The sequence below is a fragment of the Vulpes lagopus genome, chromosome 8 (assembly GCF_018345385.1).
Source record: "Vulpes lagopus strain Blue_001 chromosome 8, ASM1834538v1, whole genome shotgun sequence".
In the NCBI taxonomy this organism is placed as follows: domain Eukaryota; kingdom Metazoa; phylum Chordata; class Mammalia; order Carnivora; family Canidae; genus Vulpes; species Vulpes lagopus.
Genome location: NC_054831.1, coordinates 118801152 through 118820757, shown reverse-complemented (window position 1 = coordinate 118820757; position 19606 = coordinate 118801152). Strand labels below are relative to the sequence as shown.

Below are 19606 nucleotides of genomic sequence, written 5' to 3'. Positions count from 1 at the left end.
TAGAAACTTTTGTACATCAAAGGATAGATGGTATCTAAAAAATGAGATGAGACAACAACCAACAGTGGGAGAAATATTTGCAAATCATGTTTTTTTTTTTTTTTTTAGATTTTTATTCATTTATTCATGAGAGACATAGAGGGAGAGAGAGAGAGACAGACAGATACAGGCAGAGGGAGAAGCAGGCTCCATGCAGGAAGCCCGATATGGGTCTCAATCCCAGGTCTCCAGGATCATGCTGAGCCGAAGGCAGACGCTCAACCGCTGAGCCACTCAGGCGTCCCACAAATCATGTATTTGATAAAGATCTAGTATCTAGAATAATGAACCCATAGTCCAATAACAATAATGCAGAGCCCAATAAATGGGCAAAGGCCCTGAGTAAACATTTCTTTTCAGAAGGTATAAGCACGAGAAAAGATGCTCAGCATCATAAATCATTTGGGAAATGCAAATCAAAATGATTAGACTGCTTCACACTCACTAGGATGGTTATAATTAACAACAACAACAAAAAGGAACCACAGAAACTAATGAGTGCCAGTGAAGATGTGGAAAAGTTGGAACCCTTGAACATCACTGGTGGGAATATAAAATGATGCAGCTACTGTGGAAAAGCATGGATATTCCCCAAAAAGTTAAAGTAGAATTAATATATGACCCAGCAATCCTGTTCCTAGAAATATACCCAAGAGAAGTGAAAATGGGTATTCAAACAAAAACTTGTGCACTAATCTTTGTAGCAGTGTTAAAAAGGGATGAAGTATTAATACATGTTTTTTTTTTTTAAATACATGTTATAACAAGGGTGAAGCTTGAAAATATTAAACTGAGTGAAAAAAACTGGACACAAAATGAAATGTCCAGAAGAGTAAGTACATAGAGACAGAAAGATTAGTGGTTGCCAGGACTGAAAGGGAAAAAGGTACTGACTCCTAAGTGGGCATGGGGTTTCTTTTGGGGGTAATAAAAATGTTCTGGTATTGGCTCATGGTGATGAGCACACACATTGTGAATGTACTGAAAGCCACTGAACTGTACACCTTTTAAAATGGTTAAAAAGGTGAATTTTTTGTTTGTGAATTTTACCCCAGTTAAAAAATATATAGAAGAAAACATCTCATATAGAAAGAGTTGGTTCATAAACACAGACGTACTAAAGGGAATATACACTGGGTCATAGTATAAAATGTATTCCTTAATGCGGATTGTGATTAAAAAAACATTTAAAAATTACTATGCTTAGACCACCTAGTTTATTTTTATTTTTATTATTTTTAAAATATTTTATTTATTTATTCATGATAGACACAGAGAAAGAGAGAGGCAGAGACACAGGCAGAGGGAGAAGGAGGCTCCATGCAGGGAGCCTGACCTGGGACTTGATTGCGGGTTTCCAGTATCAGGCCCTGGGCTGAAGGCAGTGCTAAACCACTGGGCCACTGGTGCTGCCCTAGACCATCTAGTTTAATCTCAACTTTTATGGATGGGCAAACTAAAGCTTAAAGAATCAACTACCTTGAAGAAAAATACCCAGCAGGTCAATAACAAAACAAGAACTAGAATTTAGTATTGTCTGATTCCATTACATTCCTCTTGTATTTACTAAAATGTGTGTTAATTTCTTGTAATTACTAAAGTAATATATGCTTGTTAACAAGTCAACATTTATTTTCAATGGCTGTCTGATTTATTTATTTTTATTTTTTTTATTATTATTATTTTTTAGATTTTATTTATTTATTAGAGAAAGAGAGATACAGGCAGAGGGAGAAGCAGGCTCCATGCAGGGAGCCAAATGTGGGACTTGATCCCGGGTTTCCAGGATCATGCCCTGGGCCGAAGGTGGCGTTAAACCGCTGAGCCACCAGGGCTGCCTGCTGTCTGATTTATTAATAACAGATGATAAAGAGTAGGTAGAACAATTCTAGAACCCTGTACTCTAAACAACTAGGCTCTATTTTTTTTTAAATAGACATATATAGAAGATGGCAGAAGAGTAGGGTCCCCAAGTCACCTGTCCCCACCAACTTACCTAGATTAACTTTCAAATCATCCTGAAAACCTACGAATTCGGCCGAGATTTAAACAGAACAGCTGGAACGCTACAAAGAGAAGAGTTTACACTTCTAACAAGTACAACTCGTTTTTAGCCACTCTGCACTGAGCAAAATGACTAGAAAGAAGAACTCACCACAAAAGAAAGAATCAGAAACAATAATCTCTGCCACAGTTACAGAATTTGGATTACAGTTCGATGTCAGAAAGCCAATTCAGAAGCATAATTATAAAGCTCCTGGTGGCTCGGGAAAAAAGCATAAAGGATTCAAGAGACTTTATGACTGCAGAATTTAGATCTAATCAAGCTGAAATTAAAAATCAATTAACTGAGATGCAATCCAAACTGAAGGTCCTAACGACAAGGTTAATGACGTAGAAGAAAGAGTGAGTGACATAGAAGACAGGTTGATGGCAAGGAAGGAAGCTGAGGAAAAAAGAGAAAAACAATTAAAAGACTACAAGGAAAGGTTAAGGGAAATAAATGACAGCCTCAGAAGGAAAAATCTACACTTAACTGGGGTTTAGACAGCGCCGAAAGGGACAGAGGACCAGAAAGCATGTTTGAACAAATCATAGCTGAGAACTTCCCTAATTAGGGGAGGGAAACAGGCATTCAGATCCAGGAGATAGAGAGGTCCTCCCCTAAAATCAATAAAAACCGTTCAACACCTCGACATTTAATACTGAACCTGCAAATTCCAAAGATAAAGAGAAAATCCTTAAAGCAGCAAGAGACAAGAGATCCCTAACTTATATGGGGAGAAATATTAGATTAACAGCAGGCCTCTCCACAGAGACCTGGCAGGCCAGAAAGGACTGGCAGGGTATATTCAGGGTCCTAAATGAGAAGAACATGCAGTCAAGAATACTCTATACAGCAAGGCTCTCATTCAGAATAAGGAGATATAAAGAGCTTCCAAGATAGGCAGAAACTGAAAGAATGTGACCACAAAACCACAAAACCAACTCTGCAAGATAATATTAAGGGGGACTCTGTAAAAGAAAGAGGACACCCAAAGAAATAACCCACAAAAACAGGGACTGAATAGGTATTATGATGACACTAAATTCATATTTTTCAATAGTAACTCTGAATGTGAATAGGCTTAATGATCCCATCAAAAGACGCAGGGTTTCAGACTGGATAAAAAAGCAAGACCCATCTTTAGCTGTCTACAAGAGACTCATTCTAGACCTAAGGACACCTACAGCCTGAAAATGAAAGGTTGGAGAACCATTTACCATTCAAATAGTCCTCAAAAGAAAGCAGGGGTAGCAATCCTTATATCAGATGAATTAAAGTTTATCCCAAAAATTGTAGTAAGAGATGAGGAGGGACATTATATCATATTTAGAGGATCTATCCAACAAGAGGACCTAACAATCATGAATATTTATGCCTCTAATGTGGGAGCTGCCAAGTATATCAATCAATTAATAACCAAAGTAAAGATATACTTAGATAATAATATACTAATAATGGAAGACTTCAACACGGCACTTTCTGCAAATACAGATATTCTAAGCCCAACATCTCCAAAGAAACAAGAACTTTATTATTTATTTATTTTTTTTAAAAGATTTTATTTATTCGTGAGAGACAAAGAGAGAAAGGCACAGACACAGGCAGAGGGAAAAGCAGGCTCCATGCAGGGAGTTCGATGTGGGACTCGATTCCGGAACTCCAGGATCACGGCCTGGGCCCAAGGCAGGGGCCAAACTGTTGAGCCACCCAGGGATCCCCGAAACAAGAGCTTTAAATGATACACTGGACCAGATGGATTTCACAGAACTTTACATCCAAACGCAACTGAATACACATTTTTCTCTAGTGCACATGTAACTTTGTGGTCCAGAATAGACCACATACTGGGTCACAAATCAGGTCTCAACCAATACCAAAAGATTGGGATTGTCTCCTTTTTCAGACCATAATGCTTTGAAACTTGAACTCTATCACAAGAATAAGTTTGGAAGAAACTCAAACATGTGGAGGTTAAAGAGCATCCTGCTAAAAGATGAAAAGGTCAACCAGGAAATTAGAGAATTATAAAGATTCATGGAAACTAATGAGAATGAAGATACAACTGTTCAAAATCTTTGGGATATAGCAAAAACAGTCCTAAGAACGAAATGCATCGCCATACAAGCATCCCTCAAAAACTCAAATACACCAGCTAAACTTGCACCTAAAGGAACTAGAGAAAGAACAGCAAATAAAACCTACACCAAGCAGAAGAGAATTAAATAATGATTTGAGCAGAACTCAATGAAATAGAGACCAGAAGAAATGTAGAACAGATCAACAAAACCAGGAGTTGGTTCTTTGAAAGAATTAGTAAGATAGATAAACCATTAGCCAACCTTATTAAAAACAAAAGAGAAAAGACTCAAATTAATAAAATCACAAATGAGAAAGGAGAGATCAAAATAAATAAAAAAAAATAAGAAAAAAAAAAGAGAGAAAGAGAGATCACAACCAATACAAAGGAAATACAAACAATTTTAAAAACATATTAGGAGCAGCTATACACCAATAAATTAGGCAATCTGGAAGAAATGGAAGCATTTCTGGAAAACCACAAACTAATAGAACTGGAACAGGAAAAAACAGAAAACCTAAACAGGCTGATAACCAGGGAGGAAATTGAAGCAGTCATCATAAACCTCCCAAGACACAAAAGTCCAGGGCCAGATAGCTTCCCAGGGGAATTCTATCAAACATTTAAAGAAGAAACAATACCTATTCTACTAAAGCTGTTCTGAAAGATACGGAATACTTCCAAACTCGTTTTATGAGGCCAGCATCACCTTAATTCCAAAACCAGACAAAGACCCCACCAAAAAGAATTATAGACCAATATCTCTGATGAACACAGATGCAAAAATTCTCAACAGGATACTAGCCAATAGGATCCAACAGTACATTAAAAGATTATTCACCATGACCAAGTGGGATTTATCCCCGGGATGCAAGGCTGGTTCAACACTCATAAAGTAATCAATGTGATAGATCATATCAACAAGAGAAAAAACAAGAACCATATGATCCTCTCAATAGATGAAGAGAAAGCATCTGACAAAATACAGAATCCATTCCTGATCAAAACTCTTCAGAGTGTAGGGATAGAGGGAACATTCCTCAGCATCTTAAAAGCCATTTACGAAAAGCCCACAGCAAATATCATTCTCAATGGGGCAACACTGTGAGCCTTTCCCCTAAGATCAGAAACACCACAGGGATGTCCACTCTCACCACTGCTATTCAACATTGTACTAGAAGTCCTAGCCTCAGCAATCAGACAACAAAAAGAAATAAAAGGCATTCAAATTGGCAAAGTAGTAGTCAAACTCTCCCTCTTTGCAGATGACATGATACTGTACATAGAAAACCCAAAAGACGCCACTCCAAGATTGTTAGAACTCATACAGCCATTCGGCAGTGTGGCAGGATACAAAACCAATGCACACAAATCAGTAGAATTTCTATACACTAACAATGAAACAGAAGAGAAATTAAGGAGTCAGTCCCATTTACAACTGCACCCAAAAGCATAAGATACCTAGGAATAAACTTAACCAAAGAGGTAAAGGATCTATACCCTAAAAACTACAGAACATTTCTGAAAGAAATTGAGGAAGACACAAAGAGATGGAAAAATATTCCATGCTCGTGGATTGGAAGAATTAATATTGTGAAAATGTCAATGCTACGCAGGGCAATTTACACATTTAATGCAATCTCTATCAAAATACCATGGACTTTCTTCAGAGAGTTGGAATAAATAATCTTAAGATTTGTATGGAATCAGAAAAGACCCCGAATAGCTGGGGGAATATTAAAAAAGAAAACCAGAGCCTGGGGGCATCACAATGCCGGATTTCAAGTTGTACTACAAAGCTGTGATCATCAAGACAGTGTGGTACTGGCACAAAAACAGACACATAGATCAACGGAACAGAATAGAGAACCCAGAAGTGGGCCCTCCACTCTATGGTCAACTAATATTCGACAAAGCCGGAAAGACTATCCACTGGAAAAAGGACAGTCTCTTCAATAAATGGTGCTGGGAAAACTGGACAGCCACGTGCAGAAGAATGAAACTAGACCATTCTCTTATACCATACACAAAGATAAATTCAAAATGGATGAAAGATCTAAATGTGAGACAAGAATACATCAAAATCCTAAAGAACACAGGCAACACCCTTTTTGAACTAGGCCACAGCAACTTCTTGCAAAATACATCTATGAAGGCAAGGGAAACAAAAGCAAAAATGAATTACTGGGACTTAATCAAGATAAAAAGCTTCTGCACAGCAAAAGAAACAGTCCACAAAACTAAAAGACAACTTACAGAATGGGAGAAGATATTTGCAAATGACCTATCAGATAAAGGGCTAGTATTCATTAAAAAAAAATTTTTTTTTTAAATTTATTTATGATAGTCACGCAGAGAGAGAGGCAGAGACACAGGCAGAGGGAGAAGCAGGCTCCATGCACCGGGAGCCCGACGTGGGATTCGATCCCGGGTCTCCAGGATCGCGTTTTTTTATTTTTTTAATTTTTATTTTTTAGGGATCCCTGGGTGGCGCAGCGGTTTGGCGCCTGCCTTTGGCCCAGGGCGCGATCCTGGAGTCCCGGAATTGAATCCCACGTCGGGCTCCTGGTGCATGGAGCCTGCTTCTCCCTCTGCCTATGTCTCTGCCTCTCTCTCTCTGTCTCACTGTGTGCCTATCATAAATAAATAAAATAAAATAAATTTAAAAAAATTATTAAAAAAAAATTTTTTTTTATTTTTTAAAGGGCTAGTATTCAAGATCTATAAAGAACTTATTAAACTCAACAGCAAAGAAACAATCCAATCATGAAATGGGCAAAAGACATGAACAGAAGTTTCACAGAGGAAGACAAAGACAGGGCCAACAAGCACATAAGAAAATGCTCTGCATCACTTGCCATCAGGGAAATTCCAATCAAAACCTCAATGAGATACCACCTCACACCAGTGAGAATGGGGAAAATTAACAAGACAGGAAACAACAAATGTTGGAGAGGATGTGGAGAAAGGGGAATACTCTTGCACTGTTGGGAATCTGAACTGATGCAGCCACTCTGGAAAACTGTGTGGAGGTTCCTCAAAGAGTTAAAAACAGAACTGCCCTACGACCCAGCAATTGCACTGCTGGGGATTTACCCCAAAGATACAGATGCAGTGAAACGGCAGGACACCTGCACCCCAATGTTTATAGCAGCAATGTCCACAATAGCCAAACTGTGGAAGGAGCCTTGGTGTCCATCGAAAGATGAATGGATAAAGAAGATGTGGTCTATGTATACAATGGAATATTACTCAGCCATTAGAAACAATGAATACCCACCATTTGCTTGACATGGATGGAACTGGAGGGGATTATGCTGAGTGAAGCACGTCAATCAGAAAAGGACAAACATTATATGGTCTCATTCATTTTGGGAATATAAAAAATAGTGAAAGGGAATAAAGGGGAAAGGAGAGAAAATGAGTGGGAAATACCAGAGAGGGTGACAGAACATGAGAGACACCTAACTGGGAAACGAGCAAGGGGTGGTAGAAAGGGAGGTGGGCGGGGGGGGTGGGGGTGACTGGGTGATGGGCACTGAGGGGGGCGCTTGATAGGATAAGCACTGGGTGTTATACTATATGTTGGCAAATTGAACTCCAATAAAAAAATATACAAAAAAAATTAAATAGACATATATAACATGGATCTACATTTTCTAAAAAAGATTTTATTTTATTTTTAAAGTCTATTTATTTTTAGTAATCTCTACAGCCAATGTGGGGCTCCCACTCATGACCCCGAGATCAAGAGTCTCATGCTCTTCCATTTGAGCCAGCCAGGTGCCCTGAAAATATTTTATTTTTAAGTAATCTCTATATCCAATGTGGGGCTTGAACTTATAATCCTGAGATCAAGAGTTATACTGCACTCACTGAGCCAGCCAGGCACTCCCAAGTCTAATATTTTAAATTATTAGTTTCAGACAACCATCATTTTTAAGAGATTATTTTACTTTGAAATACAAAAAGTTGGTAGTAAAAGAACATTTTTGTTGCCTAAATCATTTAAGAATTGCTGACCTAATGCTTCATCACTCCTAAATACATGAGTGTTTGCCTATAAAGATATATGTAATACAGAAGACATATATAAAACTCTATATAATCTTAACCAATCAGAATGAAGAAGTTAACACCAAGATATTACTACTATTTGGTCCTCAGATCTCATTTAAATTTCACCACTTGTCCCAGTATGTCTTTTATTGCAGAATAAAATAAAATACAAATAAAACTGCAGTTCAGAATCATGTGTAGAATTTAGTGGTCATGTTTCTTTGGTCTCCCTCAGCCTGATAGAGTATCTCATACTTTTCTTGACCTTGACACTTCTCATTAAAGGACAGTTATTTTGTAGGATGTCCATCAGTTTAGGTTTGTCTAATGTTTCCTCACAATTAGATTCAAGTTATTCCTCTCTGGCAAGAATCTCACTGGAGTGATGCTGCAGTTTCATAATTTTATTGAGTGGCTCATAATTTTGATTTGTCCCATTATGGATAATGTTCAGTTTGATCATTTGATTAAGATGTTCTTTTGACAATCATTCTTGCACAAGATGTTCCAGGTTCAACTTGTACTTTCCCTGCCCAAGCCTGAAATAAGGAGTCCTGGTTTCTTTAGTGGAAAATGGTATTTAAAGGCCAAGATGTACATAGTAGATGTATTCACTGCTATCAGGGTATTGTTCTTAAGCCCCCTTAGTGGACAGTTGCCAATATATGCATACACAGGCACACACATATCTGGAAACATACATTTACATCTATTATTTTTTCTATACCTGTTTATGTTGAATGTCATGAGTTCACACTAATACTTCCAGTTTAATGCCAACAACACTAGATGTGTTTCTTTTTATTTATTTAATTCTTAATTTTTATTTATTTAATTAATTTATTCATGAGAGGCACAGAGAGACAGAGACATAGGCAGAGGGAGAAGCAGGCTCCTCGCAGAGAGCCCGATGTGGGACTCAATCCTGGATCCTGGGATCATGCCCTGAGCCGAAGGCGGACACTCAACTGCTGAGCCACCCAGGCGTCCCTTCTTTTTATTTTTTAAAAAGATTTTATTTATTTGACACGGAAGGGGGTGGGGAGAGAGAGAGAGCAGGCAAGAGCGCACGTGCATGAGCAGGAGATGGAGAAGCAGGTTCCCTGCTGAGCAGGGAGCCCAGTGTGGGGCTCAATTCCAGGGCCCTGGGATCATGCATGATCTGAGCCAAAGGCAGAGGCTTAACTGACTGAGCCACCCAGGTACCCACCTCAAGATGCGTTTTAGTTCTCTCTCCTACATTGGTTAACTCCTTTCTCTGACAATGAAAAATCTGCTTCCTGTTTTATTTATTTTTTAAAATTTTTATTTATTCATAGAGACACACACAGAGAGAGAGAGAGGCAGAGACACAGGCAGAGGGAGAAGCAGGCACTATGCAGAGAGCTTGACGTGGGACTCGATCCAGGGTCTCCAGGATCATGCCCTAGGCTGCAGGCGGCGCTAAACTGCTGTGCCACTGGGGCTGCCCTGCTTCCTGTTTTCTTTATTATATTTAACTTGTCTAATCAAGCTTCACATATACAACCAATCTCCCATATCCTTTTCTACCTTCTCCTACGTGGATGTCTTCCTTTCCTGGTTTGAATTGTGATTCCCATTCCCTATGTGGATCTCCTCCTCACACCATGTGGATTATCCCTTTGTATGAATGCCCCCTTCACTCTGCTCTGCCTCTAATATCTCTCTCCAGGCTGCCTTTCCTCAGGAATCTATTCTCAGCCTCAGACTCCCTACCTAAACAGCTCCCACCCATGCGGACACCCTCAGCTCAAGCTCTGACACCCATACTTTCTCCCCCACCAATGTGTAAATGACCTTTTATCCCGCTAGGGCAAGGATTCTCCATGTTGGGCTGCTCCCCCATCTCTAATTCCCTGTGCTGGGCTCCCTACTCTGTGTCATGTGGATGCTCTCCTTGCCTTTGTCAGTCCCCATCTCCCTATAATAGACTGTTCCCATCCTGCATGGATGCTCTCCTTACCTCACTTGGGCCCTAACACTCCACTCTGGGCCACGATAGCCCACTCTCACCTCTAACTTGAACACCTTCCCCACTTTGGTCTACGTAATGGCATCAGAACTGAGTTGTTTATAAAAGGTAACAATTTGTATTTATATATATGTTCACAAATATTATATATAAAATAATATGCATTAAATATATAGGTAATATAAAAATGATTTCCTAATAGCTTTATTAGAAACAACGAAATGCTAAAAACAGTATGAAAACTACTAGCATGGAGAATGCTCAGGATACCACTTCAAGACTGAAAATTCAAGAATTACCGAAAGCTTTGTTTTCTGTTGCGAATTCTTATGAGTAAAATGTAACACAGTGTTTCTCCCCTTAGATAAGCAGAGGTTATTAAATTCCTACACTTATAAACCTAGAACAGAAAACAATTAACAAAGCATTCCAACTTGGCAAGTAACTAAAAGGCATATGTAAAAGGCAGTTCAACAAAGAGTTAATTATAAATAGTATGTTGAAATTAAGAATAAGGAACTAGTTAAAAAGCAGTCACCTTTAGGTGATGTGACACATTAAGCTAAATATCACCTTCACTAATAAACTTAAAATATTTATGTTTAATTAAGAGAAAAAGCAAGAAATTGAAAGAAAGAAAAGACAGACATACAGAAGTGCATGGCTGGCTTAGTCAGCCGAGCACCTGATTGATTCTTGATTTTAGCTCAGGTTATGAACTCTGGGTGGTGAGATGAAGCCTAAGTAGGGCTCTGCCCTCAGCAGGGAGTCTGCTTCTCTCCTTTTCCCTCTCCCTCTAAGCTCCTCTCTCCCTCACACCCTCTCTCTTTCAAATAAATACAAAACCCACAAAACACAAAAAACAAAACCAGGCAGACATTCACAATGGAGAGTAGTTGAAAAAACAAAAGCAAAGACTGAAAGATAAATATGAGGAAAGAGATAAAGAATTAAAAGACAAAGTAAAAGAAAGTCAGAGAAAAGGTAATGGAAGGAAAGCTGGAAATAAACAGGATTAAGTTCCTAGATGTTTATTATAGCAAGCGCTTGTGAATTTAAACAAAATTCAGGGTATTCTTATCTCACTGCCTTTCAAAAGGCCAATGAGCAAATCAGTTACTGTTAAGACTCTCTAAATATGGCACATATAGTTTAGGAGCTCAGGGCTTTGGAATCATTCCTAAGCTGCAGACTCTCCTCCTAGCCAAACATCAAGCGGCCCCAAATGACTGGGTTTATTATAAAAATGATTTAGTAGGAAAAAAAGATTTAGTAAAAAAATATCTCAAAGTAGATGATTCATTATGTCCATGTGACCACCTTTAACTATGAGAAGAAAACAAATTTATTTAAAAAAACAACAATCATAGGTTTAGTGTGGTTTCTCAGATATACTTCTTTCAAGTCCTCCTGGTTTAATCATTATATGACTATCCAGAATCCAAAATTAGTGCCAAAGAAAGAATAAAATGGTTGGTCCTACAAAGTAATGCGTCCTTATGTGCCCCTGAAATAAATTAACATTTTCAGGCCTCATTTTCCTCCTCTGAAATTGAGGGTGCAGTGGTGAATATTAACAATATATAAATTTGTTGAATCACTGTTGTATACCTATATCTAATGTAACATTATGTATCAACATACTCAAATAAAAATAATGATAAAAAAGTATAATGAGGATGCTGGGTGAGATCAATGGCTCCCAAATTATGAGACCTGCTACATCAAATCATATGAGGAACAGGTTTAAAAATTCTAGTTCTTAAAAACACAATACCATTTATATTAGCAACCAAAAAGGAGAAATATTTACGTATAAACTTAACAAAATATGTACAGCACCTATATGACAAAAACCTCAAAACTCTGATGAATGAAATCAAAGAACAAAATTAATTGAGATATAGTCTACGTTTGTGCATAGGAAGACTCAATACTGTCATTCTCAATTTTATAGATTCAATGCAATTTCAACCAAAATTCTAGTAAGTGGTCTTGTGGAAATCAAGCAATTTACTCTAAAGTTCTTATGGAGAGGCAAAAGACCCAACACAATATGGAAGGAGAAGACAAAACTTGGAGGACTGATGCTACCTGACTTTAAGATTTACTGTAGGGGTGCCTGGCTGACTCAGTTGGAAGAACATGTGACTTGTGATCTTGGGGTTGTGAGTTTGAGCCCCATGTTGGGTGTAGATATTACTTAAAAAAAGACTTACTGTAAAGTTACAGTATTCTGTTGAATATATCAATGGGAGAGAACAGAGAGCCCAGAAATAGACCCCCATAAACAGAGCCAACTGACCTTTGACTAAGAAGCAAAGGCAATGGAACAAATGAGTTTCTTCAACCAATGGTGCTGGAACAACTATATATCCACATGTAAAAAACATGTATCTAGAGACAGACCTTGCACTTTTCACAAAAATTAACTCAAAATGGATCATAGACCTAAATGTAAAACACAACTCCTAGAAGGTAACAGAAGAAAACACAGATGATCTTGGGTATGGCAATGACTTTTTAGATACTACACCAAAGGCACAATCCATGAAAGAAATAACTGATAAACCAGATTTCATTAAAATTAAGAACTTCTGCCTATGAAAGACAATTTCAAGAGAATGAGAAGATAAACCACAAGGCAGGGAGAAAATATTTGTACATCTGATATGGGACTATTATCCAAAATGTACAAAGAACTCAACAATAAGAAAACAACAGGATTGGGCAGCCCCGGTGGGGCAGCGGTTTGGCGCCGCCTGCAGCCCAGGGTGTGATCCTGGAGATCCAGGATCGAGTCCCACATCGGGCTCCTTGCATGGAGCCTGCTTCTCCCTCTGCCTGTGTCTCTGCCTCTCTCTCTCTCTCTGTGTCTCCCATGAATAAATAAATAAAATCTTAAAAAAAAAAACACGATTAGAAAATGAGCTAAAGATCTTAACAGACACCTCACCCAAGAAGATACATGACACAAAAAGCATATGAAGAGATGCTCCACATCATATGTCATTAGGAAAATACAAATTAAACCAACAACAAGGTATCACTACATACTTATCAGAGAAGCCAATATCTGAAGCATTGACACCAACAAATGATGAGGTGGAGCATCAGGACTTCTCATTCAGTGCTGGTGGGAATGCAAAATGGTACAGCTACTCTGGAAGTCAGATTTGTGGTTTCTTTCTTTCTTTTTTTAAAAAAGATTTTATTTTTAAGTAGTCTCTACACCCAATGTGGGGCTCAAATTTACAACCCCAAGATCAAGAGTTGCATGCTCCATTGACTAAGCCAGCCAGGTGGTTTCTTAAAAACTAAACATGCTCTTACCATGTGATCTAGCAATCATGGTCCTCAGTATTTACTCGAGAGTCGAATAACTTAGGTCCACACAAAAACTCTCACATGGATGTTTACAGCAGCTTTATTCATAACTGCCAACTCTAGGAAGCAACCAAGATGTCCTTTAGGACATTTTTAGGAGGTGGATGGATAAATTAACTGTGGCACATCTAGAATATGGAATGTTATTTGGCACTAAAAAAAATGAGCTACCAAGCCATGAAAAGATGCGGAAGTATCTTTTTTTTTTTTTTTTTTTAAAGGAGATAGAAATTTCCTGAATACACTGCAGGCGGAATGGTAGGCAGGACAGCAGAGGAGAGGCTGCCTGTAAGACATGGAAAAATCTTAAATACATATTACTAAGTATAAGCAGCCAATCTCAAAAAAGGCAAAAACTATGGAGACAGTAAAAAAAAATATCAGTGGTTGCCAGGGGTGGGAGGTATGACTAGAAGGACCACAGAGGATTTTTAGGGCAGCAAAAATACTCTGTATGATACCACGGTGATGGATACATGTCATTATGTTTGTCGCAAACCAAAGAATGTATTAACACTAAACACAAACCCTAATATAAACTTTGGTGGGGCAGCCCGGGTGGCTTAGTGGTTTAGTGCCGCCTTCAGCCCAGGGCCTGATCCTGGAGACCCAGGATCAAGTCCCACATTGGGCTCCCTGCATGGAGCTTGCTACTCCGTTTATGTCTTTGACTCTCTCTCTCTCCCTCTCTGTGTCTCTCATGAATAAAAAACAAAACAAAACAAAACAAAAAAAACACAACTTTGGTGGACTTTGGTGATTATGTGTCAGTGTAGGTTTATCAATTGTAAAAAATGTGCTACTCTGGTAGGCAATGATAGGGTAGGCTATGCATGTATGAGGGCAGTGGGTACATGGGAAATCTCTGTATCTTCCCTTCAATTTTGCTGTGAACCTAAAACTGCTATTAAAGAAGGGCCTTAATTTAAAAACAAAAATTTTCATTCTATACCTATTAAAACTAGAATCTGGGTATTTTATTTTATTTTATTTATTTATTTTTTTTTTTGAATCTGGGTATTTTAAACAGGTTCTTCAGGTAGTCTGACATGAAGACAAGTTGGAAATCACTGGACTAAGTGACATTGCTACTAAATCATATACTGATGCTTTCATATAGTGACTATTATTTTTACAACAGCTTTGTAGGACATGTATATTACTGTCACTGTCCTAAAGACTGAGAAATAGGATCAGAAAAACGAACTGCCTGAGATCACATAATTAGGTAAACAGCTGAGTCAAGAATGCAGTTCAGGTGGTCCATTTCATTCCAAGGCATAGTGGCTCAATATGGTTCTAACATTCTACAAGAGACTTAAAAACATTGCCTGCTAGCTAGCTAGCTATTTATTTTTAAGACTTTTTTTTTTTTAATTTTTATTCATTTATTAGAGACACACAGAGCGGGGGGGGGGGGGCGGGGGGGGGCGGGGAAGCAGGCTCCATGCAGGGAGCCTGACACAGGACTTGATCCCGAGTCTCCAGGATCACGCCCCGGGCTGAAAGCGGTGCTAAACCGCTAAGCCACCGGGGCTGCCCCATTTTGTTGCCTGCTATTTAAAAAGACCTCTGTTTTTGTGGTGCTTGGGTGGCTCAGTCAGTTAAGTGTCCAACTCTTGGTTTCAGCTCAGTTCACTGATCTCAGGGTCATGAGATTGAGCTCTATATTGGGCTCCACACTCAGCAACCTTAAAAAAAAAGTAAAAATAAAAAGACCTCTGTTTTGGGAAATAACTGCTAAAACAAGTTGTGGAGAAGAAGCTACAGCATAGGTGGAAGGCAAGGTAAGTTCACATTACAGAACCTCAGAACTGTAACACAAACACCCACCTTAACTGTTCCATCATCACTTCCAGTGCAGACAAGCTGGGGGCCCCTCCTGGCCGGATAACAGGAATTCACAAAGGAAGTATGTCCTTTCAGCCTTTTAACCCTCTCACCTGTTTCACTATCCCACACTGCCACAGTTTTATCTGTGGATGCAGAGAACAGCATACTACGAGAGGAAGAACAAAAAACAAGTAAGTGAAGATGAACAATAGCCTTCTATCTTCCCCACTTGCCAAAATGTGCCAAACTCTTTAAGGCCACTGATACGTTGTACTCTTGACAGTGTGACACATGATGCAGGAATGCCTCACCCTACCTACCAAAATCCTACTGGTACTCTAGACCTGGTTATGAGGTCTACCCTATGAAAATGTAAAAAAAATTCCTTCTGTCAGTCCCCATTATATATTCCAAACTAATATAGTAGTTGTCTCAATCTTCTCCTCCTTTGTGATACACAACACTTTAGACATTTTCCCGTCTGGAAATGTTTAATCACTCCTGCTATAAAGAGAAGACAGACTGTGGCAATTCCTGACCCAGTGACTTGGTAATTCTAGCCCTTTCTCTAAAAATCAAAGGTTTTTATTTCATCTCTGAAAATGATTTTTTTTAAAGCTTTATTATTTAAGTAATCTCTACACCCAACAAAGGGCTTGAGCTCATGACCCCAAGATCAAGAATCACATGCTCCTCAGACTGAGCCAGCTAAGAGCCCATGATAATGATTTCAAGTTATAACTGATTTTATAAGGCTTTCTTTACTCAAATATCAACAGGAAAAAATGTATACAAGACTATGTACCAGTTGATTTCAGGGACCTTAGAGTTTACAGGTCAGTTATAAAACAATGAATGTTTACTGAAATACCTAATCAGATTAATTAATTTGGTATAATCACGTTTCTATATTACCTACAGTTAATTGTAAAATTATGTGATCATTAAAATGTTTATGATAAATGTATGTTATAATAAATGACTTATTAGGTGAATAATGTTAAAGGAAAAAAGCAGTGGAGAAGATCATACATGAAGCTCTAATATAAACGTAAACCAAAGAGCTTTAAGTAGGAAAAAAACGTGGGCAGCCCCAGTGGTGCAGCGGTTTGGCACCGCCTGCAGCCCAGGGTGTGATCCTGGAGACCCTGGATCAAGTCCTGCATCAGGCTCTCTGAGTGGTGCCTGCTCCTCCCTCTGCCTGAGTCTCTGCCTCTCTCTCTGTGTCTCTATGAATAAATAAAAAATCTGAAAGAAAAAAAAAAATAGGAAAAAAACTTGAGGATGCCTGGATGGCTCAGTTGGTTGGGCATCTCCCTTCAGTTCAGGTCATGGTCCTGGAGTCCTGGGATTGAATCCCACATCAGGCTCCCTGCCCCTCCCCCTGCTCACACTTTCTCTCTCTCTCTCTCCAAAAAAAAAAAATAAATAAATAAACTTTAAAAAAAAACTTAGGAAAAACATATCAAAATATTATCCGTGATTATCCTTGGAGTAGTAGCAATATGGGCTATTTTTTGTTTTTGAGTTTCTCAAAACTAACATTTTACTGTTTTTATAGTAAAAGTAGCTGATTTCTGCTTATAAAAATTACATTTTATGTCTTAAAAAAAACAAATTTGTATGGGCTGCTGATATTAAAGATGTATTTATAAATGCATACATGGAACAAGAAAACACCTTACTTGGATTGACAGTAATAGTAATAGGATAATAAAGTAGCTGCCCAAAATGCGGTTATTTTTGACAGCAAAGACTCCTGAGGGAGAAAACTTAAGGATGAAATGTGAAAGTATGCCAAAAAAGATTAGTATGAGAAGCAACCATCATTCCACTATGCAGACTACTTACTCACCTGCCATCGGTGTTATAATGCAGCTCCATCACAGCCCCACTGTGTCCTTTCAGTGTAGCATAGTTATCACAGTCACCATAGACATTCCACAACACTGTTAGGGAGATGGGGGTTCTGTGATCATTATTGTGCAAAAGAAAACTCATCATTAGGCATAGAAAAGGTACTCACAAATTTACCACAACAGTTTTGAGATTATACTCCTCTGGAACACTATTGGTTCTACTGGTGGGACCAATTTTCCTGACACTATAAACAAAAATAATGCAATACTTTCATATTTAATAAGGTTGAAAAATTAGTTAATGATAAAAATTTTTAAATCTTAAATTGTTTGCTGTAATGTGAACAAAGTTAGTACCCTCTACTACATGTTGGTTGAGTATAAGCAGACTGCAAAATGATGGCACTTATATAGACAACCCACGAAGCTGCGACTGACTTGAAGGTCACATGGCAAGGACTATGCTATGTCTACTCATTCCACATGTACTATGTACCTATAACATGCTAGGTGCTGGGGTAAAATGGGGTAAACAAGACACAGCTCCTCAGGGAGCTTCGTCTAGCAGGGACTGAAGTTTGATTAGTGTTATTAAGGAGCACCTCTAGGGGCACTTGGGTGGCTCAGTGGTTGAGTGTCTGCCTTTGGCTCAGGTTGTGATCCCAGTGTGCTGAAATCCAGCCCTGCATCAGGTTCCCCATAGTGAGCCTGCTTCTCCCTCTGCCTATGTTTCTGCCTCTGTCTCTCATGAATAAATAAAAATCTTTAAAGAAAAAAAAAAGGAGCACCTCTATACATAATAAGGTATATACATAAATTATTTTTCTGTTGATAAACTGTTTTTTTTTGTTTGATGAAATAAGCATGTTGATTCAAGGATGTTTTGCTAAGATTCCAAGTCTTCCAAATGCTTGGTCACTGTTTAGAATCACAGAACTAGAAAACCTAAATCAAGACAGTGAAGACAGCTATCTGTACCCTCTGTACCCTGAGGTACAGACTTAAAAGCAAAAAGCTAAAGGACTTGCTTCATTTTACAATGTAACAAATGGTGCCAGAATAAAACAAAGTCCTGATATCTTCTCTCTTGCTTTTTCTCATGACTCTTCCAAAGTGATTTTTTTTTTCAACTTATTTCTCAAAGTATTCCCAACTAGTAGTTGAGAATCTGGATATAGATCTACCCCACCTTTTTAAGATTTTATTTTTAAGTAACCTTTACACCCAACATGGGGCTCGAACCCACAACCTCAAGAGCAACAGTTGCATACTCTATAGACTGAGACAGCCAGGCGCCTCTTGGATGTAGATCCTAATAATGTACAGGTAAATTATCCCATAGAGTTGCCACTTTAGGATCCCCTCCCCCTCCTTTCCCATATGCAGGATTCTATGAGTGAATCAAGAGAAAGGCCTTACATCCTTGGGAGAACGAAAAGCTATCTCTCTCCCCATTACTTCCATTAACCTACTATTCCTAGATCTATTGTCTGGCTGAATAAGCTCAAGATTTGCCTCCATGAGGAAGATATTCTCAAAGAAGAGCAACTCACTTTTCAACTAGTAACATAATCTCCTCTGTATTTACCACATGGATCTTGAGGTCTATATTCAAGATCATTCAACATTCTCCTTACACTATTTTAGCTATGTAGTTTGTGATGCGAACAATCCAGACTGATAAACTCTGTGGCACTAAAGGTTTTAAAAAATAATCACTATTTAAAAGAGAGTGATTATCCCAACTTCAAAAACTATCTCTTACATATCAGTCGATCAAAGCCTGCAGATGCTAAGGTGGATCCATTGGGATGAAACTTGCAGCAGTACACTTCCCCTTCATGTCCTGAGAGAAGCATGATTGGCGCTTGAAGGGAGGAACACCTTGGAGGTCCCTAAACAAAAGACAGAAGTACAGGGTAGTTACTACATACCGGCAAAGGAGACTACAAAAGACACGGTAAACAATCATTGAGTAGATTTCTCCTGATTTAGAGAATGGTAACTCTTCTCACATTAACTTAGGCCTCCAATTTGATACCCTCCTACTCAAGTGTCCAGTGTCTACCAGTTATACTAACTACTCCCTCAGGCTCCTTCTGTCCCATAGCCAACTTTAAATTGCTCAAATATGTTAAGCTCATTTCTGTCTCAGGATCTTTACACTTCTTGCTCCTGATCGGAATCCTCTACCCTTGATCGTCCTGTGTTTAGCTCTTTCCAAATGTTTCCTCTTCAGAAAGTCTTTCATTGATCACTCAAACTCAAAGCAGCATCACACCTCCCCTCTGTATTCCATTAATCCTACTGTA

General features: G+C 38.6%; 1 protein-coding gene across 1 annotated transcript in view; it reads right to left on the bottom strand.

The window, feature by feature from the left end:
• The window catches only part of SNRNP40 (small nuclear ribonucleoprotein U5 subunit 40), a 39563-nt gene that overhangs the window by 17930 nt on the left and 2027 nt on the right, over nt 1–19606 (bottom strand). The window contains exons 2-4 of the mRNA XM_041768271.1: nt 19060–19189; nt 17291–17384; nt 15436–15601 (exon numbers count right to left, since the gene is read on the bottom strand). Of these exons, the coding sequence (XP_041624205.1) occupies nt 15436–15601; nt 17291–17384; nt 19060–19189 (390 nt within the window). The remainder of the gene's footprint in view (nt 1–15435; nt 15602–17290; nt 17385–19059; nt 19190–19606) is intronic.